General features: G+C 44.3%; 1 protein-coding gene across 1 annotated transcript in view; it reads left to right on the forward strand.

Moving 5' to 3' along the window:
* PELO (pelota mRNA surveillance and ribosome rescue factor) overlaps window positions 1-24885 on the forward strand; it is a 103583-nt gene that overhangs the window by 46342 nt on the left and 32356 nt on the right. The window contains exon 9 of the mRNA XM_029606766.1: window positions 1460-1533. Within this exon, the coding sequence (XP_029462626.1) occupies window positions 1460-1533 (74 nt within the window). The remainder of the gene's footprint in view (window positions 1-1459; window positions 1534-24885) is intronic.

A 24885-nucleotide genomic window follows, 5' to 3' on the forward strand; every position in this document is an offset into this window, starting at 1 on the left:
TCTAGCCGGCTAATAAGATAGGCAGCTAGAATTTAGCAGGATAAGTTAGGGGCATAACTGGGAAGGAGTTAAGTTAACCGGCTAACTCTGATATTCAGAATTAGCTGGATGACTTATTTGGCTAAATCTTGTTGGGCCAAAAAGCTTCCCCAAAATTGATCTGGCTATATTCAATAGTGCAGCTACCTCCAAAGTTAGCTAGATAAGTTTATCTAGTTAACATTGCTATCAGACTGTGTCTGAATATGGACCTCCATATAAATAAATAGATGTGATTGCGTTCATAAGTCCTGTTAAATTATCATGTTTAACACCAAAATAGATGTAAGAAGCTACAAGAAGGGTCACATAGTTATATTTCATTAGGCTTTCAAGGAAATATGCACACAGTGTTTGCTTCTATTTTTTTAAATATATTGTAACTTGCAGCAATTAACTATATTGGTGACATAGCTTGAAAATGGACCCAGAAAACAAATCGGAAGCCGATCCAATTGGCTGTGTAGCAGTAAAAGAAGCGAAGATGGCTGTATATACAAAGCCCTTTATTGAAATTTGCCCGACATGTATTACCAATTGCGGCTGGACCAGCTACAATACACACTGCAGTCTCATATAAGAACATAAGAAAATGCCATACTGGGTCAGACCAGGGGTCCATCAAGCCCAGCATCCTGTTTCCAACAGTGGCCAATCCAGGCCACAAGAACCTGGCAATTACCCAAAAACCAAGTCTATTCCATGTTACCATTGCTAATGGCAGTGGCTATTCTCTTTGAAGATATAATTTGAATGAAGTGTTCTTCACAATTGGTAATACATGTAACTATTACATGTTTTAAAGAACAGTTAAATAGGTAAAAAGATCCTATATAATAGTGGATTCACAAACATTGTGGCCTCAGCCCTGCAGGCGTGCGATTAGTCCTGCTACAATTTATTGCCCCGAGGCAGCTCTCGACCAAAGAGCGAAACTCGGCCAGAGTCGGGCAAATTTCAATAAAGGGCTTTGTATATATACCGATCTTCGCTTCTTTTACTGCTACATAGCTTGAAAATGTACAGGTATAATATGATTATAACTATCTGACTCTTCACCAATTCTGGTGACAAACATAATTTATGAGAACATGAACATGCCTGATATAGTTGAATATTTGTTTAGTTAACTGGATCACAACTTTGATATTGATATGGCGATCTGATTATGCTCTGTTAGTGACTAACCAACTTTTATTGATTATATAAATATATGAAAGCACTGTAATATATTTCCATTATTATATATTATCTTGTGAAAAGGTAATGAAATATTTTGAGAAAGTAGTTTCTTGATTGTTGATGTTTTTCTGTTATGTGGGACTCTTGGTATTCGTATTGCCCCATAATTCCCTGCAGCTTGCTCTTATCATATGATCTTGTGGTTTGGTTTTTTTTCTTCTGTACTATGCCGTGCTAGGCAGCTGGAGAAGTGAAGGCCTTGGAGGATTTCTACAAGATGCTTCAGCAGGAACCAGACCGGGCCTTCTATGGGTAAGGGGATCGCAAGTGGCTAGGGAATGTTATGGAAGGAGCTGCTTCATGAATTGGAAAATGAAGGGGTCAAGACGGGTGGATATAAAGGAAAACTATGGAAGGGGCAGCAAGGGAAACTGGGAGGAGTTGTAGAGTGTGGGGGACTTCAAGTGGATCTTGGGTTTTGTCCTAACCAAGCATGATGAGCAAACATAATGGAATGGGATCTGCGTTTCTAACCAGAGGTCTTTTTAGGTTTGGGGAACATGGGATATGTTCACTCTTTTGTAAACTGAAAAAGTCTGCACAGAGGTGCATTTTTAATCTTTATTTCTTTCTCAACCCTTATGGAATCAGATTGAGAGATTGGAGGAGAAATATAATGTTAAGGCAGATAACCTTCCAGGGCCAAAGAAAGCCATGTTTCAAAATCGTTTGGGAGCTGATAGCTGGTGTGGTTTTTGTATTTGTAATCATCATCTGCAGAAGGGCTGGAAGAATTGCAGTCACTGCTCTAGCTAGTGCAGTTCCCTGGGACAAATGGTATGTGTTTGGGTGAATGTGTGCATCTGTGCTTGGCAGTAGTTTTGTTACCTGGTTTTGTTACATTTGAATAAAAGCAATCTATAAACCTGATAAATATTTGAAGTTATCAAACCCATTTAAAAACAGATCAGAAAGTTGGGGGGGAGGGGGAAGAAAAGCTTTCTTTCCTAGCGTGTAGCCAGATGGGTTATGGGGAAGTGGGCTTCCGAGCGGGTTGAGCGGGCCCCCCCCCCCCCGGGTGGGCAAGGCCCCGCTTTAGACTTGGTTGGCACACCTCATGGTAGGCCGCGGTGGCACCATCTTGTGCGTGTCTTTGTGCATAACGTATTGCCCTCCATAGGACGTTGGTACGCACAGTCCATTGGCTCTGCGCATGCGTTAGCGAACATACGCGCACAACCTACTAAGCACAGAATACAGGTAAAGCCGGGCACATGGGCTGGTTGTGCGCCTCGCCGCATCTCACCTAAGTGCCCGAAATCTGTGCGCATAAAATTTTAAGCATGAGCCGACAGAACACACAGTTACCGCCGCCAATGGCTCTGGCAGCCAAGAAACATAAGTGCCTTTCTCTCTGCATTGCTTGTCATATTACTACCCCGAGGAAGCCATGCTGTGAGTGACAGATGGGCTGGCTGTGGATGAAGGAGGGGATCTGCCATTCTGAGTCTGTCGAAGCAGTGAAGCCATGGAAACCAGGACTGTCTCAGCCTTGTTGGGGCAATGAAAATTACTGTCTTCTTGGCTTTGCAGATTTTCAGAAGAGCTCTGGATATCAGAGGTAATGGAGGGAAGGCATATAAAAGAGGAGCCATCCAAGGAATCTTGAAAGTGTCTCTGGCCACCACCACACTGCAAGGAAGTTTGGAGCAGTAATAGGGCAGCTTGTTATTCACAGGAGAAGCAAAGAGAGATCCATAGTAGGTGTCCCCCAGATTAGAAAATGAGAACGATGGACCTCGGAATGCAGGGACCACTCGTGTCAGAAGCTAATGGCTGAGTTCACTAGAACATTGCACTTCCCTGAAAGGTATACAGCCGACAGACAGATGCCCTGTGTGAGAGCCCATTTCCATATTATGAGGGCTTCATGACAGAGAAGAAATGAGCCAGTGCTGCCCTATTTGTTGAGATAGTACATTGCGACAATGTTGTCCATGTGGACTAGGACAGAATGGTGGAGAATCCATGGTTCAAAGGTGAGAAGAGCATGGTAAACTGCTGTGCGTTTGAGGAGATTGATATGAAACCCCTACTCTGCCAGTGTCTATGCACCTTGGGTGGAGAGAGAGAGAGGAGATGGTTGCTCTTATGGGTTCCCTCTTGGGCGCCTTGTTTTCCACCCCAAGAAGGGGGAGTTCTTGCTTCCCATTTTCCAGGTGGAGTTTCTGTTTGTCTGGCAGCCACTGTCTGTTTCCTGCTGGATTCAAGAACCCGTCGCACAGGAGTGCCCATTCCATCATTGTACTACTGTACAGCAGTGCTGTTTCGAGGGGGAGCTATTCTGGATTCAGACTCCCCGTAGTGTTCTGGGTTCCCTATCTTGGCTGCTCTCCAGTGACAAATATGGATTTCCCCCTCTTGGGTGTACTACTTTTGATGCCTGCTAGGCGCAATGCATATATTTTTGCCTTGTGACCACTTTTGCCAGTCTGTCTTGCGAATGGGCTCTACCTCTGACAAATACGGATTTCTCCTGCGTGGGATGGAGGATCTTGCAGCAGAGCGTCCGTATCCTTGTTGCATTTGAGAGTTGTCCTTACCTCTTTCAGGTATAAACTTGTCGGTGGCAGCGTTTGTAAGTGGACAAGGCAGTCCTTGTCCATGCAGACAGTTATCATGGCACCTATGCCTAATTAGTGAGCAGATTTCTGCTGATCAGAATGAACCTGATCTGGTACTCTCTGGGTTTCCAGGGTGGTGGAGAAATCCTGTTTCTACAGGGGCTGGCTCTTGCAATATCCCTGTTTTTGTCTCTCAGTAGAGAGGTTCCGGACTTCTTCCTTGGGAGATTGACTCGCGGTTTCTGAAATTCCTGTCTACTGAGAGGTCAACCTTAGTGGCAGCTTCCAACTGGGATCAGCAGGTCATAGTTTTGTTTAGGTGTTGCCCATTGTTGATTCTACAACCTAGTAGCTTCTTTTTCCTGCAGCCCTGGGGTCTGCTTCCTTGTATTCTTCGCTTCTTCTGACTTCCAGTCAGAAAGTCAAAGGAAAAGCTGTGGCATGAATTGAAATATCTTATTATATACCTGTAGGGAAAGGTACATCATCCTTTCCTTGTTTTTGCCTAAATTCTGGCTAGTACTGCCTTTTGGATTTTCGTGCTTTGCTTGGTTGGCCAAGGTGCTTTGGCCAAATCTTCTATTATTACTGCACTGCCAAATTGGTTAGCTTCCCTGATTTCTCTTAGCATTTCATCATTTGTTTGACCATTTTGTCCAGGTGGATGGTAGATTACTCCTGTCGGTATACTCTTCTTACCCAGCACACATGGAATTTCTACCCATATAGATTCTACTGAGCAGTTAGTCTCTTGTATGATCTTTATCCTGTTGGACTCTATACCCTCCCGGACATAAAGTGCCACACCCCCACGAAGTTGATCCTCCCCATCATTGTGATATAATTTGTACCCTGATATAGCACTGTCCCATTGGTTATCTTCCTTCCACCAGGTCTCTGAGATGTCAGTTATGTGAATCTCATCATTTATTGCTATACACTCTAACTCTCCCATCTTTCTTCTTAGACTATTGCCTGAATTCTGTTCTAGGTGGATCACAAACTCACATAGTCAGATGCTACATTAATGAACTCCTGGAATGTAAAATCATTCAAAGCAATTAATCATTGTAGCATTTTATGAAAACGAGCTTGTGAAAAAGGCTATGCAGGCCCATTTTTGCCCAAAAATAACTACACCTGATAAAGTGTTATTTTCCTGGCAGACCTAGGAAGCTGCAGTTTGCGTGACCTGCCACAGGGATTTAGGGAGACCCTTGTAGCCCATGCAAGGTCCCCTCCTTGCATTTCCTTCCCGCCCCAAGTCAATAGTGGCGCCCTGTGCCCTTTCGAGGACAAAAATGTAAAATTGATAGCCCTTTGTTAAGCCCTGCCTACCTCCTGTCCTGTCCCCTTTCCCCTCCCCCAAAATCATGCAAAACCCCAATTTGAGGTTGACCTCAGCTCTCCCATGACCCCAAAGGTGTATCCTTTCAAAGGGGTAGTCTTCCAGGGACAGGCATGATCCCCACTTTTTCCTGCACCATCAGTGTCTGGTTCCAAAATCTCGCCGGCTGACCAAAGGAGCACCCATGGCATTTTGAGGGAAGGAATCTCACACGGGCCACGAGGCCCTTTTAAATCCCTGCAACAGTTCGCATAGGCTGTCACTTCTTGGGCTGGGTTTGTATGTTGCCACAACTGGAAAAAGGTCTTGTGTAATTTTGCTACAGATGCTAATGATCTCCAAGCTTATTAACATCTACACGATTGTATTCAAAAGGGCCACTAACCCCCAGCAAACACCATGCATTAGTACATTGGCCTCTAGTACTGTGTGTGCAGAGATTGTAAATGTCTCTTGTGGTAACTTGGGTGATAGCTGCTTGAGAAACATCCAGAAAGAATAAGGAGGCAGACTCTGGCTGTTTCATTTATGTGCAATTTATTTACAGTGAAAAGCAAAATCAATGAATGCAGCTTACTTCAGGTAGCACACAGACATCAAACATACCAGGTCTTTGCATAGACTGGCTTATTGCCTGCTCCTCGAGGCCTGTCTAACTCTTCACCCAGGATTCCTGTATCTTGAGAAGGACTGGGCGAGACAGCGGTGCCCAGTCCTTTAAAGTAATCTAAGAGTTTCCTATAAACTCCTTCACATACCCTCCCCCCTCAGTTCAGCCTTGTCGGGATGAGCACCTGCCTGTGCTAGGGACAACTCTCTAGACAGAAGATCTGCATTGGTGTTTTCCCTGCCTCTTCTATGTCATAGTTTATAGTTGAAGGACTGTAGGGCCACAAACAATCTCATCATTCTCGCATTGGACTCCTTATTTATATTTATCCATAGGAGCAGTTAGTGAGCTGTTACAAGCATGAACTGCCATCCCAGTAGATAGTAGCTCAAGGCCTCTAAGGTCCACTTCACTGCCAAGGCCACCTCCTTGAACATTAAGTAATGCCTCACCCGTGGCATCAGCTTCTGGCTAATGTATCTCGCAGGATGTTCTTGGTCATCCTTCTCTTGGACTAAGACTGCTCCCAAGCCTACTTCTGAGGTATCAGTCTGCACTGTGAAGGGTTTGGTGAAGTCTGGCTTATTAGGTCCAGTTCAGAGCATAACACCACTTTCAGAGCCCAGAAGGCCTTCTCTGCTTCAGCTGATCACTGTACCTTCTGTGGTGCTTACTTCAATAACAGCCTTGTGAGAGGCTCCACCTTATCTGAGTAATTGGGACTAGACCTTATACAGTACCACAAGAGGCCTAGGAATGCTCTCACTTTCGTTTTTATTTCTGGGTCTGGCACCTGGTGATTGCCTCAATCTTTAAGGGTCTGCAAATGAACATTGCCCTTCCCCAGGGTTTAGCCAAGATACTGGGCTTCTTGCCCTCCTAGCAAACATTTCTTAGGGTTGTCCATCAGTCCTATTTTCCTCAGACTGGTTGGCTTAGAGGTGTGTTCCAATCTGGGTTGTGCATCATGATGTCATCCAAGTAGGCAGCTGCATACCCTTGATGTGGGTGGAGCTGGTGGTCGACCAAGTGCTGAAATGTTGCGGGGACACCATGGAGTCCAGAAGGGAAGACAGTGAACTGGAAAAGCCCCCCTAGTGTTGAGTACGCAGTCTTCTCCTTCACCACTGGTGTGAGAGGCACCTGCCAATACCCTTTTGTAAGATCCAGGGTAGAGATGAACTGGCTGATCCCAGACGCTGAATCATCTCATTCACTCAAAGCATTGGGTATGCATCATGTTTTGAGACCTCATTTACTTTTTTAAAGTCAATGCTGAACATAATGCTCCCATCTGGCTTCAGCATGAAATTCATGGGTGAGGATCAACCAGTTATATAACTCCGAGCCAGAGCATCTCCTTCACTTCATTCTCAATGATGTAGTGCCTGGCCTTGGGAATCTGATAAGGTCGTTGCCACAGAACAACTCCAGGAGGCATAATGATGTCATGCTGCACCAGGTGGGTATGATCTGGTAGGTTTGAGAAGGTCTTGTTTTGCTTCACCAGCTGCTTTACATCAGCTGTCTGTGTGGTGGACAACTGCTCTTTGAAAAGAATCTGGGTTTGTTCCACTTCAGGTCCAACCTTTGGACCAAACTCTTCTTCTACCACTTCACACACCTAAGGGAACCCACTTCTTCAGAAGTTTTAAGTCTTGGATCTGAGTTTTCTTTCATTTATCTGACTGGGCTGTTTTGTAATCGATGGGCCCTGTTTTCTCCACAACTTCATAGGGTTCTTGCCAACAAGCTAACTGCTTTCTGAAGAGATCTCCCAGCTGGAATACTCGTTGGACCATGGGGTGATTATAAGCTCAGGCTTGGGTAGCCTGAGCCTTCTCTTGGCATAGGTGGGCCACTTCCCCAGTTTTGTTTTAGGCAATCATGTAGTCTAGAATGTAGTCCATGAGGTTCTGCCTGGGGTCACCTTTGTCTCCTCAAGTTTTACAAGCTATGTCCAAGATTCCTCTTCCATACAGTAATTCAAAAGGGGACACTCCCATCGAGCTCTGGGGCATTTCATGGATTGTAAACAGCACATAGGACAGCAAGAGTCCAAGTTCTTGCCATCTTCATCCACAAATTTCCTTAACATTTGCTTGAGTTTCTGGTTGAAGCACTCAACGAGGCCAACGATATGCGGGTGATACACTGAGGTGTGCAGAATTATTAACTTAAACAAGGTGCGGAGTCGTTTTATGACCTTGGACATGAACAGGATCCTCTGATCCATCAGGATCTCCTTCGGCAGCCCAAGTTGTGAAAATACTTCCATTAGGGCGGTTGCCACCGTTGAGGTTTTCATATTCCGTAGCTGCCTCGGGATATCTTGTGGCATAGGCCAGAATGACGAGGATGTATTTATTTCCTCAAGTAGATCTCTCTAGTGGCCCCATATTTTCCATGTCCACCCTTTCGAAAGAGGTTTCAATTATGGGCATTGGTTTGAGAGGTGCTTCCTGTATGCCTGCAGGCTTTGTGAGTTGGCAGGTAGGGCAGGACCGGCAATACAACTGGACCTGTTTATGTAGGCCCAGCCATTAGAACTGTGCCAAAATTTTCTCCTGGATCTTTTCCTCCCCCAGGTGACCTTCTGTGAGCTAGTTGCATAACATTCCAGCGATATGGTTTGAGAACTAAGAGTTGTTTTATCAATTCCTTTTCCACACTTCCATTTTTAACTTGATAAAATAGGTCCTCTTTCATTATGAAAGGAGGAGGAATAGGGTCTGTAACCTGAGCCCCAGGGACTGGCTTTCTGTCCACCCTCTGTGTATGCTTCTGGGCCCATTTAAAGGACTCATCCTCCCTCTGGGCCCACCTGAATTTCCCTGGATCATCCCCCCATTTCCCAGTCAAGGGGCAAGGTAAGACATCCTGGGTGGGTTGTGGTTCTTCCCCTGACTCTGACTCTTCTTCCCCAGCGGCCTCTAAATTAGCAATATAACTGTATTTGTCCTGTCAGCATTGCTTCCAGGACTTAGGAGTTTTAGAGTCCATATGATACAGATCTGGATCATCTAAGGGAAAGAATTCTAGAAACTCCAATTCTTCATTGCTGTGGCTGGAGAAACCCATTATGAGCTGGTTCCACAGGCTCTTAAAATTTGGACAGTCCTGTCCTAGTACATCAGGGTAGGGTAACCAAGGAAGAACTCCCACCTCCATTTTATCTTGGCTGACTGGGTTCCTCAATTGTACCTGATTGGTTGGATACTGCTGTTAATCCCTGTGGATGCTTGATAAGGTTGCCAATCTGTCATTGTCAATCTGGACTCACTTCACTAACTCTTTGAACGAACGTTTTCCCACTCCCAGAGTCCACTAATGCCTGGTTTGGAATGTTATCTAGCTCAACGGCAGTCTCAAAAGTAAATTCCCTGGCTGGAGACATCCACAAAACTAGAAAAGTGTGGGGTCACAGCATTAAATGCCATTGGTTCATCTTCCCTACAGGAAGTCTCTGGCAAAATGACCTCTTTCACCACAGCTGAAATATAGCGGTCAGACTGAGGATTGCGGTTGAGGTAAAAAGTCCGGCCAATTCTGCTCTACTGACTGTTGGGGGGCCTCTGTCTCTTAGAACTCCATCGTCCTCTACGTGGGTTGAGTGGCTTGTTTGGGAACTGTGGTGACTTGGGCATAGTCTGGGCCTAGTAATAGGCCTCTACTATTTCCAGCGCCTTCTCAAGTGTAAGGTTTGGGTGTCTGCAGACCCACTGCTGTATATAGGCCATTACGCATAGGCTGTCTAGAAACTGTTCCAGGAGAACCACTTTGACTACCTCCATTCTGGTCTTCCTTTCCGGGCGCAGCCACTTTCAAGCAAAATCCTTGAGTCTATGGTATAGATTGCTTAGGTTTTCCCCAGTTTGAAGATCTTCCTGCCGAAACCACTATCGCTAGGCTTCTGGGGTGAGTTCAGCTCACTCTAAAATGGCAGCTTTGACTTCTGGTATGTGGCCCTCCCTTCCAGATTGGTGGTTTGGAAGGCATCTTTACTCCCAGTGAGTTGATTCCCCAGATAGGTAGTCCACCTATTCTCTGGCCAACCTGCTAGTTGAGCTGTGCATTCAAAGTTTTTCAGGAAACCATCAGGGACTTCTCCTGTGTTCATCTTTAAGTAGCGTCTGTGACAAGGGAAGTGGACTGGTTGCGGCAGTTTGCACTGCCTGTGCTATCTGGGTTAGCACCATATGCTGCTGCACCACCAATTCTCACAGTGACTGCTGCTGTTCAGTTTGGGTTTGTAGGGTGCTCTGCAATTGTTGCTCCCTGGATCTCTTGTTCGATTTTCCCTGCTTTCCAAGCTTCCTCCAAACTGAATATCTCTCCAGGGAAAGGAGAGTGGGGGGAAAAAAAAAAACAACCCAAAACCTGCTGGCCTGTCTGGCCCTGACTCACTGCTTGAACCCTGACTACACAGGCGGACTATCCCTTTAGCTTGTTGTAGCTTCAGATAGGTGAGATAACTGGGAAGCCCCAGGGAAAAGAGGAAAAAAAAACAAAACTCTACAAGGTTTTTTTTTGGTTTGTTTTTTTCTTACCTGCGGCTGTGGGCTACTGCTTGTGCTTCCCGCTTAGGCAAGAGAATCCCACTGCTGTCACCATATGTGGTAACTTGGTGATAGCAGCTTGAGAAACAAACAGAAAGGATAAGGAGGCAGAGTCTGGCTCTTTCCTTTTGTGCAATTTATTTACAGTGGAAAACTGAGTGCAAAGTAAAATAAACAAATGATGCAGGTAACACAAAACATCACATATAGCACATTTTCTCATAGAGTGGCTTCCTACCGGCTCCCCGGGGGCTGTTTATCCCTTCTAGGCCCTAAGTTCTTATTCTCTAGTGAGAGGCTCCTCTCTTCACCCAGGATTCTTTGTGGGTCTGGATCTTAAGGAAGACTGGGCGAGACAGCTGTGCCCGGTCCCTTAAGGTAGTCTGAGGGAGTTTCCTATGGACTCCCTCACAATGGAGTGATATACAGGCATTATGACATTCTCTGCTTTATTCTCCATTCCTTTCCAAATAATTCCTAACATTGTTTTGCTTTTTTGACAGCCGCCACACACTGAGCCAAGGATTTCATAGTATTGTCCAATATGATGGGTGGTAACTCTTAATATGGAACCTAATATTGTTCAACTACAGTATGGTTTACTTTTGCGTCCATGTGCCACACTTTACACATGTCCACGTTAAATTTTATCTGCCATTTGAATGCCCAGTCTTCCATTCTCACAAGGTGGTCCTGCAATTTTTCACAATTTGCATGTGATTTAACCAACTTTGAATAATTTTGTGTCATCTACAAATTTGATTATGTCGCACTGTGTTCCCCTTTCCAGATCATTTATAAATATATTAAAAAGCATCAGTCCCAATACAGATCCCTGATACATTCCAATGTTTACCCTTCTCCACTGAGAAAACTGACCATTTAGTCTACTTTCTGTTTCCTTTTAACCAATTTGCAATCCATGATAGAATATTGCCTCCTGTCCTGTGACTTTTTAATTTTCTCAGGAGTCCCTCATGGAGCACGTTGTCAAATGCCTTCTGGAAATCCAAATACACTACATCCACTGGCTCACCATTATCCACATGTTTATTAAGCCCTTCATAAAAAATGTAGCTGATTGGTACGGCAAGATTTTCCATGTATAAATCCATGCTGGCTGTGTCACATCAAACCATGTCTTTCTATATGTTCTGTGATTTAGTCTTTTAGAATAGTTTCCATGATTTTTCCCGGCACTGAAGTCAGATTCACTGGTCTAAAGTTTCCCGAATCACTACCCACTGGAGCTATTTTTGAAGATCAAGGTTACATTGGCCCCCTCCAGTCTTCAGGTACAATGGATGATTTTAATGAAAGGTTACATACAAGTTACTAGGAATAGATCTGCAATTTCATTTTTTCTTTCTTTCAGAACTCTGGTGTGTATATTATCTGGTCTGGGTGATTTGTTGCTCTTTAGTTTGTCAGTCTGCCTTATTACATATTCCAACTTCACCATGATTTGTTTCATTTCTTCGGAATCATCAGCATTGAATACAGTTTTCAGCACAGGTATTTCCCCAACCTCATCAGTAAACACCGAAGCAAAGAATTAATTTAGTCTTTCGCAAAGGCCTTATCTTCCCTAAGTGCCCCTTTAATCCCTTGATTATCTAACAATCCAACCAACTCCTTCACAGGCTTCCTGCTTTGGATATATTTTAAAAAGTACGGTAATATGTGGAATACATCTGGACTGGGATTCCAAGATGGTATTTTTAAACAATGATCATACCTAATATAAACTCTTAACCTTTGTAGCTGCACCTTTCAGTTTTTTTCAGTTTTGTTCATTTTATCAATATCTCTCTTTTAAAAGTTTAATGCTGGAGCTGTTAGTTTACTTGATGTCCTTCCTCCAGTCATTCAGATTTGATCGCACAACGATCACGATTGCCAAGAGGCCCCATCACCATTTCCTCTTGCACCAAATCCAGGGTTCCATTTAATTAGGTCTAAAATGGCTCCCCACCTAGTCTGTTCCCAGACCAGCTACTCCATGAATCAGTCGTTTATTTCATCTAGAAACTTTGCCTCCCTAGCAAGACCTTACCAAGTCAGTATTGGGGTAGTTGAAATCTCCCATTATTACTGTGCTGCCAAATTTGTTAGCTTCCCTAATCTCTGTTTGCATTTCATTTTCTGTTTATTAAAAGGTCAATTTTTTCACCCACCCAATTTCAAGCAGCTCTGATACATGTTCATCTGAAAAACCTCTGTTCTCAGGTTACCTGGTCACAAAAGGAGAAAATGCTTCATATAAACCATCTAGAATTAGGAATAGTCTTCAGCGCTCTGAAAATGTTCAGTCTATGGTTGAAGAGCAAGATGATATTGTTCCATGCAACTAGGTGGCAATATTCTGTCTCATCAAACAAGAAGGAACAAACTTTGTTTGTAAGCAGCAAAAATTTGAGAAGGGGCAATTTCCCAGAGGAATTTTCTTCTAGCGATTCCACTTATATCCTCAAGACCAGAATCAGTTAGCAGACAGATTCAGTTGCCAACTTCAACTCACAAGTGCTACACAATCAAATAGTTCAGGAACTTTTCCAACATTGGGGCACTCTGTAAACAGACCTCTTTGCAATGACCTTCAACAATAAAGTTGCCATATACTGCTCTAAGAGACCAGCAAGGAATAGAGTGGATGCCAGTGTTTATCAATTTTGTGGCATCTGAGATTTCATTATGCCTTTCCCCCAATTCCACTGATACCTAGGACAATTCAAAAATTAAGAGGAGGAGGATAAATGCTCTTAATAGCCCCTTTCTGGTCTCATCATATTTGGTTTCTGTGGCTGCAACTATCTGTTGAATAACCAACATGACTGAGGATATTCCCATCTCATCATACAGTTTAATGGGAATCTCCTGTATCCCAACCTTCAGTCTTTAGCTCTGACTGCTTGGATGTTGAAAGTCAGCTAGTTTCATCTGTGCGCTCGCTTAGTGAAGTGCAGAGAGTTCTAGCTTCAAGGAAATACTCTCCAGAAGATCCTACAACTTTTAATGGAAAAGATTTACAATCTGGTACTCATGTCTTAGTCCAGACTCCTTTTAACGTCCTGTGTTTATTGCTTCGGTCTCTACTAACCCTTTCGAGCTATAGTGTTGTAGCATGCTCTCTTGTAGTGAGTCTTGGTGATGGCACTGCTGCTCCCTAGTGGGCAAGGCTGGAACAACTGGGTTCTAGGCAAGAGGGCTATAAGGTAGCGCTCAGTGAGAGAAATAGCTGGGGCAAGACTAACCCATTTCCTCCTTACAATATCCAGAATAGGATTCCCTTCTTTATCCTCTACTCCCCGGACATAACTAAGCTGAGGTCCCTTATGAACCAGAAGATAAAATTCACACCATTTGATATTTTATGTTTTCTTGAAAGGATTGGAGGGGGGAGGATCTTGCACAATATAAAATACAGCCGAAATCACCTCTCTGCCTAACTGGCATGAGGTTTTACTTCCTACCTTCTAACTAGCTGTTAACAAACATTACATTCACTAAAGCAAAACAGCAGCTTTCTTTGGCCTGTGTTCTCTATCTCCTTTCACAAATAGGCATCTGAGAATGTGAAGGGTGTAGTGTGTGTGTGAGCCCTTTGCGCTGCAGTGTAGTTGATGCAGCCCCCAAGGGTTAACCCACGAGGCCTGTGCCGGCAGAAGGTGAACTTCCCCTGAAGCAGGGCCAGTCTGGGGCTTCACCGTTACCAGCCGCCTCCCCCACAGATTGAGCCCTTGGGTTCTGGTGGCCGGCAGGACTTAGGCGCTCCCTAGGGCAGTAAAGATCATTAAAGTCCAAAAGCACACCGGGATCAGGGCAAGCAGCAGACTAATGGCGACATTGACAGGCCAGGATCTGGGTGGGCGGCTAGCAAGAGTGGTCAGGACCAGGCAAGGGGTCAGATGTAGGTGGTAGGTCAGGATCTGGAGGGTCAAGCCAAGGGTGGAGAAAGTCACACTGAAGACACTGGGCGAGAAGGCAAGGCTGGAAGACAAGGCAGAAGTTTTGTTGCTGAGGCAAAGGAGGACAGAGTGGCTGGGTCTTAAATAGGGGCCCCAGGTGAGATCATCACTAGGTGCCGTGAAGCGGCTTTCCTGCCACGGGGCCTTTAAGGTGCACATAGTTGTGCGCCCACGTGCTTAAGGTTGGCACAGAGAGGAGGAGGAGCAGGGTCCTGGCGGCATCCCTGCTGCATGGCACACGGGTAGAGTCTGGGGCTTCGGTGTGCAATAGGGTAAGTGCAGCTGGTCGCAGGGCCTGCCCGCAGACTAAAAGATAACAAAGAAATGTAGGTTTAAACATATGTCTTTTTTCTTTCTTTTTTTTAATCTTCCCTAGTGAAGAACAGAGCTGGTAACAGCCACTTGTTAAAAAAAAAAACAAAAAACTCACCAAGCTAACTTCTTAGCCTTAATTACAATTCCTAATAACTTTCGCACCTTCCAATTGTAAATATTTTGCAAAAATCGCCTATAGCCTCTTTACATATGTCATGCATCTTTGATCTTATGCTATAGTTAATTCCTCCCCCTATTCTTTTGCTTCTCACATTTGTATTATTATCCAATGTTCTATGTTTATTGTAAAGCCTGTGGCTACATAACTTTTTCTGTAAACCGATTAGATGTTCCAAACGATTAAAATGCTAAATAAATAACATGAATTATGTAGTAGCACTCAATTCCAGTAGCTGTCCTGTACATGTGACATTCACACTCATCGACAGCTCACAATGACATTTTCATTAACTCTTGCACATACATTTTCAAGTTAAGAAAACCACTGACAAGTTGCTGCAACACTCAAATATCTCAACAGTAATTGAGAGCAACTTCTGTCACACAGCTCCCAAACCCTGTGTTCACAGTTGCTTTGAAACAAAAGAAAATGAAGACATAGGCTGCTTCTGTATAAAGTTACTAGCTGCTGGTTTAGCGGTTAGGCATAATCAATAACTCCCAATTCATAAAGAAAAACTTCAGTGTTTAAACTTTCCCAAAATGGTACCAGGTTTCTAAACATTTTTCTGGTTTCCTTAACAGCTGTAATTATTTAGTTTCAATAACCCATTTCCATAATCTCCGTGTAGGGTTCATAGCCAAGTTAAGATATCCCCAAATTATCCTGTTAACTTCTTAAGGTTCTTAGCAACCTCCAGAATTCACTTTCATGTGTAACATTTATAAATGCATATAGCCACTCTAATTACCTCATAATAGTGCTATAGGCTCTAAGCAGGCACTCTTGCCCTCTCTCTCACCTACTACTATGTAAGGGATAATAGAGAGGAAAAGATAATCTTAAAGGCAGACAGCTTTAGGATAAAGTGACATTTAGGAACAGTTCTGCTTCTGCCTCAGCCTCTCCTTCATCCTCGCCTTTCATGAATCCTGGAACTGGCTTATCTGCTGCTTCTCTTTGTCTCTCTGAATCTCTCCTGGCAGCCAGTTAGGGTGATTGTTCAGAGTCATTATAATGGAGCTCTTTCCTGCTCATGCTAGCAGGGACACTAGGTGCAAGGGAGTATGGGAAATATAATTCTTCTCGGTGGCCATCTTGGTTCTGTTTCCTTTAGAAACCAGTTGGATTTCTACCATGTGATCTAAAGAAAAAGGTGACTTCTGCACAGGGACTAGTGCAGCTAGTCCTAAGACTAGTGTAGAAGTCCTAAGACTAGCTTAATCCATCTCACTAACTCGGTTTTGAAAACTAACTTGGTTAGATTTCACCTCATTGCTATAGCAAATTATCATGATGACTGTAATGGCACTTCTATTTCCTATCAACCTGCAGTTAGTGGAAGGCTTTTGGGGTTTGGGTTAAGTATAGGAATTCCAGTTTTAGAAATTTGTTAAAAAAAACAAAACACTGTTTTGCTTCTTGCGTCATGCTATTGCCCTTTTGTTTGATTTAGCCGGGACTGCTTCTTCAAGAGAGGTTTTCTTGTACTTTACTTCAAAATGGAATTGAACACTTGATGTACACCAAACACTTTCCAACACAAACCACATCAGTCACTTGGCTGAACACTGCTCACGCTTCTCTGCCAATTTATCCCCTTCAGTATCCCTGTACACAGTTAAAACCTTTTTTTTGTTATGCAGGGTCTGTTGCCACCCACAGCTTCTCCTAATCAAGAGCTATGTGCAATTCTTGTTTCAACATTCGCAACTCTTGTAATTGCACAACAAGACACCTCGGCCCTTCATTGTGCCCTTTTCAGTTATTCTTCCATTTTTGATGACTGAGTCCTCTTACTCATGCCTGATTGGTGGCTGCTTGCTATATTTTTGCAGCTAATAAACTCATACTTGAGCTGCCTTGTGTCTAATCACTGGCAGCTCTTGCCGCCTTTGAACTGTCTTTTTTGCAAGCACCGTGCCTTTTCTTCTTCTTCTGCCTCCCTTGCCACCACAGACAAGTGTGCCCCCTCAGCTGCCAGCCACTGTTTTGCACCTTGCTTGCCTTGTAGCTGAACACTTCTGTCTTTTTTGTCACTTCCTTTGTGAGAGAGTTTGGAATCCCAGCCCACCCTCACTGCAGGTAAACCTTTGACAATTTCTCTGCACTTGCCGTTTACAATCCCTGCTGACAGGGTTTATATACCCCAGTCCATACATTCCTCCTTCCTCTTCATCAACTCCTCTTTAAAAAAAAAAAAAAAGCATCAGCATTAGAACATGCCATACTGGGTCAGTCCAAGGGTCCATCAAGCCCAGCATCCTGTGTCCAACAGTGGCCAATCCAGGCCATAAGAACCTGGCAAGTACCCAAAAACTAAGTCTATTCCATGTTACCATTGCTAATGGCAGTGGCTATTCTCTAAGTGAACTTAATAGCAGGTAATGGACTTCTCCTCCAAGAACTTATCCAATCCTTTTTTAAACACAGCTATACTAACTGCACTAACCACATCCTCTGGCAACAAATTCCAGAGTTTAATTGTGCGTTGAGTGAAAAAGAACTTTCTCCGATTGGTTTTAAATGTGCCCCATGCTAACTTCATGGAGTGCCCCCTAGTCTTTCTATTATCCGAAAGAGTAAATAACCGAATCACATTTACCCGTTCTAGACCTCTCATGATTTTAAACACCTCTATCATATCCCCCCTCAGCTGTCTCTTCTCCAAGCTGAAAAGTCCTAACCTCTTTAGTCTTTCCTCATAGGGGAGCTGTTCCATTCCCCTTATCATTCTGCTTTTGGCTCCCTGGTCTATGTACCACTGCACAATCATATATCTGTAATGCTACATTCCAGCGTTATTACCTTCTGCAAGTATCTTTCATTACCGCCAGCCACTGTTATTGTGCATGATCTGTCACAATTGTGGACTGTCTTCCTCAGGGGCACCGGCACCCATCGAGTCACCATTCTTGTTTTTTGTCTCCCTGTACCTCTGTTCCCTCGGTATCCACTTTCTGGACATGTCCATCGCCAGATGTTCCTCCTGTGACATTATTGCTCCTGTTCCCTTCTCAGAGGCATCTGTTTGCAAAACAAACTATTTACTAAAATCCACACTATTCAATACTGGTCCTTGAGACAGCTTTCACCTTAGTTATTTGAATGCCTCCTCACTTTCTGCAGTCCGTTGCTGGCAGTGATAATGGCTTCTTCCTTCCGTTTTTGGGGTTCATCCCTTTGGCTGTTGCAGTCCTTTAAAGGCTTAATCTGCAGCCTGATCCATTTCACTTCCATTTTATATTTGTTTTTTTATTTATGAGCATTTGATTATCTGTCTTTTTCCAAGCATGGACTTAAGGTGGATTACAGTTTAAATCAAACATACTAGTATAGTACAGTTTAATAGCAACAGTTGCGAGTCAGCTTACACTTAAAATGTAATAGTATTTACAGAAGAACTTATTTTGCATTCTTATTTGTCCCTGTGTTGTTTTGCTCCTGTCACAGGAGCTTTTCATGAAGGCCTTTTGCCTCATCCTCCTGTCGCTGGTAACAGCTGTGAAGTAGTAAGTAGCTTTCTGTAAATTATTGATAAGAACAAGACTAAACAAACAGCATTCAAACAAATCCTTAACTAGAATCCCAGAAATGTACAGTGACAATGCTCAGACTCTTAGAAGTACACACACAGTTTACTGCAGAAAGAGAAAAGTCTGTGGTAAAATTTCAAAAATTGTGGCACCTCTGAATAAATTAGCTTTTTCCATATTTAAAATATACATTTATTTTGCATAATAAAAATAAAGCATTTTTTCAGTCTTCCTTTCTGCGTTATTTATTTTCTTCTTTTGGGAGTTTTATAGGTGAGGAATCTCAGGTATCGGTGTTGAGAAGGGAAGGGGAAGACATGATCTCAGGGATGGGGAAAGAAGAGGAAGTAGAGATCAGGATTTAGGGGGTGAGGAGAAGGATGAGTGATTAGGAGGTTCTGGGATCTTGGAGGAATCCTCTATTAACACCCCCCCCCACCCCCAATCCAGGGCTCAAAGTGCACCCGCCCTTACACGCTCTTCTTCCCTCCTTCACACACACACACACACACACACAAGAACACCCTTTCACACATCTTTTTCACACACGCGTATCCTTTCATATTTCTCTCCCCCCCCCCCCCTTTTCTCACACACACACACAATATCAACCTGTCACACTTCTCTTCTCCTCCTTTCTCACATGCACACAACCCCCAGCACTTGTATTCAAACCCTCCAGCCCCTCTATTCTCATCCACTCCATTCCCACATCTCCAACTCCTATTTCTCAGGCTCCAGCTCCTCTAATCACACACATACACACACCCACATATATCACATGTATGCATACACTGACATATGGATTTAAGTTTTTACTGCATCCAAGCACTAATAACCTAGCCCTTCTTCTCGGAAGAAAGACAGAAGTTTAAGGTAGAGCTCACAGTTTCCTGTGGCAGCTCAGATGTCAATTCTGCAGTAAAAATTAGAACATTTGAAGCCACATTTGTAAAACATTTCTATCTTTTATATTACATTCTAAAAATAGTTTTCTATCCTTGCTGGTGTCTGTAGAATATATTTTGTTTTTATTGTGTGTAAGGAAAAGGGATCTTAGCACAGGATGAAGACCTCAGAAATGAGGAGAGGAGAAGATAAGAGTACCAGAGAGAAGGAAAGGAGGAGGTGAGAATACTAGGGATTGGGTGAGAAAGGGAGAGGTGTCTGAGAGTGGGTGATGTGGACGTTTGAGGGGGAGGTTGGCTCTGGCATTCAGGGTAGGGTAAGATGAGGATCTGGAGAGAAGGGAAAGGTAGAAAGAAGGGAGGTTCTAGGATCTAAGGCTATGATGATAATTTTGTAGTTTTAGACCACCTTTCTCATTTTTTAACACAAGGTGGTTATCAAAATTTTTTTCCTGGTTGTATAAGTCTCTGCCCCAAAGATCTTGCAATCTAAGTGGGAACCTTCCATAACAGGACATAAACTGACTGACTTGTCCAAGGTCACAGTGACTGTGGGAGGAGCACAGCCTGTTGCTGTCAGCACTACACGCATCCAGTGCTGATCACTTCTCTCTCTCACACAAACACACAAAAACTGCTTCCCACTCTGTTCCCTCTCTCATATACATTGCCAATCTTCTCTCATCCCTTGGCCCCCTCCTAATCCTCCCAAAATAATCCTCCTTTGTGCCCCAGCCATTCCTTATCCCCCCAGCTGATCCCACTCTCATCCTTCTTCCCACCATAATAATCCCCCTTGCATTCCCTCCACTCCAGCCTCACTCCCACCACTTTCCTCATGATCCCAGCCAATAGGAGGGCAATAGCAGTGGAAGTCCTCTGCTACCTTGGGCCCAACTCCTGCTTTGAACTGTGCAGAACTATGGTGCCCCGTGTCGTTCAAAGCACCAGTTGGAACCCTGGTGGCAGAGTGTCATGGCCATGCAGGCCACTTAAAGGTAATCCCCAGGCAAGAGCAGCATAAGACAAGAGCTGGGCAGTGCAGGTTCTTTTGCCTGTCCAGCCACCTCCCCCTTGGGTTGAGCCCACAGGTTCTGGTGGCTGGCAGGACTTTGCTGACAGTACCCTTGGGGCAGGGGTACAGGCAGAGATGAACCAGTCACAGCGTGCCATAGTGAACCCTTGTGTTGCTTTTAATTTTGCACAACCTATCCTGTGCGGGCACAAGATAGGCCTTAACCAGTGGTGGCTGATGCACTATGGGAAGAAGTCTTCTCCTAGCCAACCATCTTCCCCTTGGGTTGAGCCCATGGGTTCTGGCGGCCAGCAGGACTTTCCTGGCTCGATCCGAGTGGTGGTGATAGGCTGGGTCAGTGGCCGAGCTAAGGCTGATGCAGGTGGTAAGCAGAGCGGAGTCAAAGTTCCATCTGTGGTCAGGGCTGGCTGTGAACTGAGCAAAGTTAGGTCTGATCCAAGGACAGGGCAGACGGAAAAAGTCCAGGTCCAATCCGAGATCAATCTGAGAGAGACAATCCAGAGAGAGAGGACACTGAGACACAGCAAGAAGGAGGAAGGCAGGAGCGAGGCAGAACACAGGAGGCAAGAAACGGACCAAAGACAAGACAAAGGTGGTGAACTGGGACCAGACAAGAACATACAGGAGCAGAAACAGGCACGCTGAAGCAGCTAGCACCACAGGAAGCACACCAGTTGCGAAGGCGCTGTTGAGCGAAGCAGTCTGCATTTAAATCCCCAACTGGGGTGACATCATCAAGCAGCACCGCAATGAGGTTTCTCGTTGCAGGGCCTATAAGTAGCAGCCAAACGCGCACGTGTGCCTTGGCAGGCCATGGCCAAATCAGGTGCATCCAGGGTATGAGTAAAGCTGATTGCAGAGTGGCTGCCTTGACCAGCCTGTCACTTACCTCATGTTATCCTAGCACTGGAAATTTTACTCCTGGTCAGAAGTTTCCAGCGCTTGTGTCAGTCTATGGGCAGAAGCTGAAGTTCTGGCACGGGAATCAGGATTTATGTGCACAAAAAATGTTTCCTGTGCTGAAAACAGTTTTGTATGTATAAATTGTATTTTGTGCACGTAAGTCTCTTATAGGCGAAGAAGATGAGTTTTGTGTGCATAAATGGCGTATGAGAGACTCCCTCTCTCCTCCGTGTTTAAAGTGCTGCACTTTAACTCCGATTTGTGTGCACTTTTTCCAGTCAACACACACCCTTAATTCCTGATGCATCAGAATACTGCACCGGGAGGTAAAAAGATTTTTTTTAACCTGAGTTAAAATAGATTCCATTGCATTCACTGCATTGAGTTGAAAAAATCTTTACTTAGTGCGTCTTCCTTTAAGGAGGTGTGATTACAGAGACTCTGCCGTAGAGCTTTTTTTGTAGCAGGGCCTGTTTTTTTGGATCGCATTGCCACAGCACCTGCGCAGTATTAAAGACTAGAAGATTCTCCCAAATAAGCTTAAGGCTTATTGCTTTCATTTCGTTTTTCTTTGATTTTTTTTTTTTTTTTATCTTTTATCGAAGCTCAGTGTTTTGGATGCGTAAGCAGAAATAAACCAACCAAGCTAAGTATAAAAAATTGTTTAAAAAAAAAAAAAAGATGAAGATGAATGTTTAGAAATGAAGTAATAGATTTAGAATAAAATTTTAATATTCTATAATTAAATAGGTTGGGTGGAAAAGGTAAATGAGGTTAATTAGAGTGCTTTCGTTGTGGTGCAAGTTGAAGCCCATTGCGGGCAAGAGCCTGCGGATTAAGAGGATAAAGCACATTCGAAATCTGATACCATTTCCTGATAATTAGGTTTTAAATACCAGTGCACCTTTTTATGTTTTGAAGAATATTATCTAAGATGTAATGCTCATGTGTTTTTGGTTTGGATGTGTCTGTTACATTTTTGGTATTAGGGTTAGTTTGTCTTATCTGATGTCATTATATATGGGCTTTTGTAAACCTCACAGAATGGTAGTTCCACTATATTCAGTATATAAGAAACTTAAAATAAATAAGAGGAGGAGGAGAGTTCAGACTTCAGTACACCCCATGGGTCACATCAAAGAGGAGGTCAGTGCTTAAGATTTGGGGCCAGGGCTCATAAGGGCCTGCTTAAACTTAACAATCATGATAAACTGTTCCTCCGGGAACATTCATGTGAAAACACAGAAGAAGTGCAACTGAGATGGTCCTATCCTTAGAGCATGCACCAGCCACACGGGCAGCATTGGAAGGGAGCAGAGAGGGTTCTCCTTGTACCTCACTCCCTTCCCGTCCTGTCCCCTGCACAGGACAGGAGGAGTGGAGAGGGGATTAGGAAGCAGAGTGAGTCTTCTTTGCTTTGGTCTGCTTTGCTCCAGCCCTACTCCCTCCCCTCCTGTTGACTTCTGGCTGCATGGGAGAGAAGGAGAAGAGGCCGGAGTAGGAAGCATAGGGCTGGTCTCTGCTGTGAGATTCAGTGCAGCCGATTGTCCGCAAATCTTTACTTTGTCTGCTGCCCCCAGATTTTGCTGCCAGAGGCACAGGGTCTGGTGTGCCTCTTTTATTATTTGGATTTATTACCCACTTCTTAAAATATGAAATTCACCCAAAGTGGTTTACAGTTTAGGATACAGGATACAAATTCAGGCCTTCTCCCAGCCCCTCTATTTACATTCTTCCCCCCCCCCCCCCGCCACTCCATGGCTCTGACAAACATGGGTGCCAAGTAGCTAGGGTGACCAGGAAATATAGTGTGGGAAAAGGAGGAAGACATGGTTTCAGTGGCCTGTGTGGGTGACTTGCTTGCACCTAGTACAGGTGCAGTCCCGCTAGCAGCAGAAGCACTTGTGGTCTTTGAACACAAGTACAGCTCCATGCTTGTGGATGTACCTTCCAGCAGCTTTGGGGGCTGCAAAAAAGAGTGGGACATGAGATCCAAGGCCAGTGTAAGGGCACTAGCCACTTAGCCTGGAGCACTCTACAGCCAGCATCCATTTTTTGCAACAAGCAGGGGACGACAATAAGGTTTGATGAATCTGAACCATGCCAATTTCTCACTCTTTGCAGCAAGTCCTTGGAATTTAATAGCTGTAGGTTTGAGGGGCAGGAGCGAAGGAGGGATGCTGTGTATAGCTTATGATCGCACCTATATACCACAGAGATGATGACCAACAGAATTAAATAACTTTGGACTTCCAAGAACGAGGGAGAATGCTAAAGACAGGGGAGGCTGAGAGTGGGAGATTTCTGGAGACAGGTTGAGAGAGAGACGTGACAGAGGAGGTTCAGTGGGGGGGGATTGAGAAAAAGGGAGGCTGGTGAGGTGCCATGGCTATAGGTGAGGCAAATAGGCAATCGCCTTAGTAACAGCTAACGGGAGGTACTGCAGTCGTGGGAGGAAGGAGGGCCCTGGCCACACAGTGGCACATTAAAGGAGGTTCTAGTGCACCTCATTAGGCAAAACCTCATGTTGAACTGATGCTCCTGCTCCCCGCTCTTCAACTTTGGGGGAATGGGGCTTAAGGCTGAGGGGATGGCTGGTTTCTAGATCCAAAGAAAATTGGTCACTGTCTCCCCAAAACCCCTCTTTAGCCCACCTGTCCCTCCCTGGCAGGAAGAGGTGGAGAATTGCAGCTTCTCAGGCCACATCTTTATTTGGATCCAATAAAATGTGAAAGCTATAGGCCAATTTCTAATATGTCTTTTTTTTTTTTGGAAAAAATAATTCTTAGTCAGATTTTAGAATTTTTGACCGTTCTGAAAGTTTGTCAGATAGGAAGTCAGATTTTAGACTTGGACAGGGCATAGGATTGGTAATGATGTCCTTAGCAGATGAGGTCTTTTGCTACCTTGCTGCTAGACAGTCAGTATTTTTGATCCTTCTGGACTTTTCCAGAACATTGAATCTGGTAGACCACCAGTTGCTCTTGAAGAAATGTGAGCAGGAGGGTTTGAGAAGGCAGGTGTTAGCGTGGATTGCTTTCTTTTTGGAAGGAAGGACACAAGTGATGCAGGTGACAGGGACATACACGCAAGCAATGGTTTTACAGACAGGGCTCCTGCCTTTCACCTTTGTTTAACATTTTTATGCACCTTGTAACTGATATTTTTCAGGAGCTGGATGTCACTGCTTATATTTATACCAGTTTCTGGTGCCTATTGATTCAAGCATAGTTGCAACTAGTTAGTAATTATTTGACCTCTTGTTGGATGAATGCTATTAAAATGGTTTTGAATAAGGTCAAAACCAAAATTCTTGGAATAGGGAGCTTGTTTGATTGCTTGGAGAGCTGGATGTGTCACGGGCTTGGAAGAGTGGCCCCTGGGAGCTGACAGACAGGGCCAAGGCATGGTAAAGCATTGTGAGGCAGAGACATGGTCAGGCAAGCAAGGCTGAGGCAGGCAGAGTCTATTCAGAAGCAGAAGACAAGCAAGGATCGGAGCAGGCAGAAGCAAGGTCAGGAGCCAGGCCAGGTCTCAATCAGAAGTCAGAATCAGGAATAGGCAGATGAAGAATGACCAATCAGGACCTGTTGTTCAGGCATCTGCCCAGAGGAGTCAGCTACCTTTTATGATAGAGCAGTGCTGATGACATCAATCCTTGCTCCAGGAAATCCTG

The sequence above is a fragment of the Rhinatrema bivittatum genome, chromosome 6, assembly GCF_901001135.1.
Source record: "Rhinatrema bivittatum chromosome 6, aRhiBiv1.1, whole genome shotgun sequence".
NCBI lineage: Eukaryota > Metazoa > Chordata > Amphibia > Gymnophiona > Rhinatrematidae > Rhinatrema > Rhinatrema bivittatum.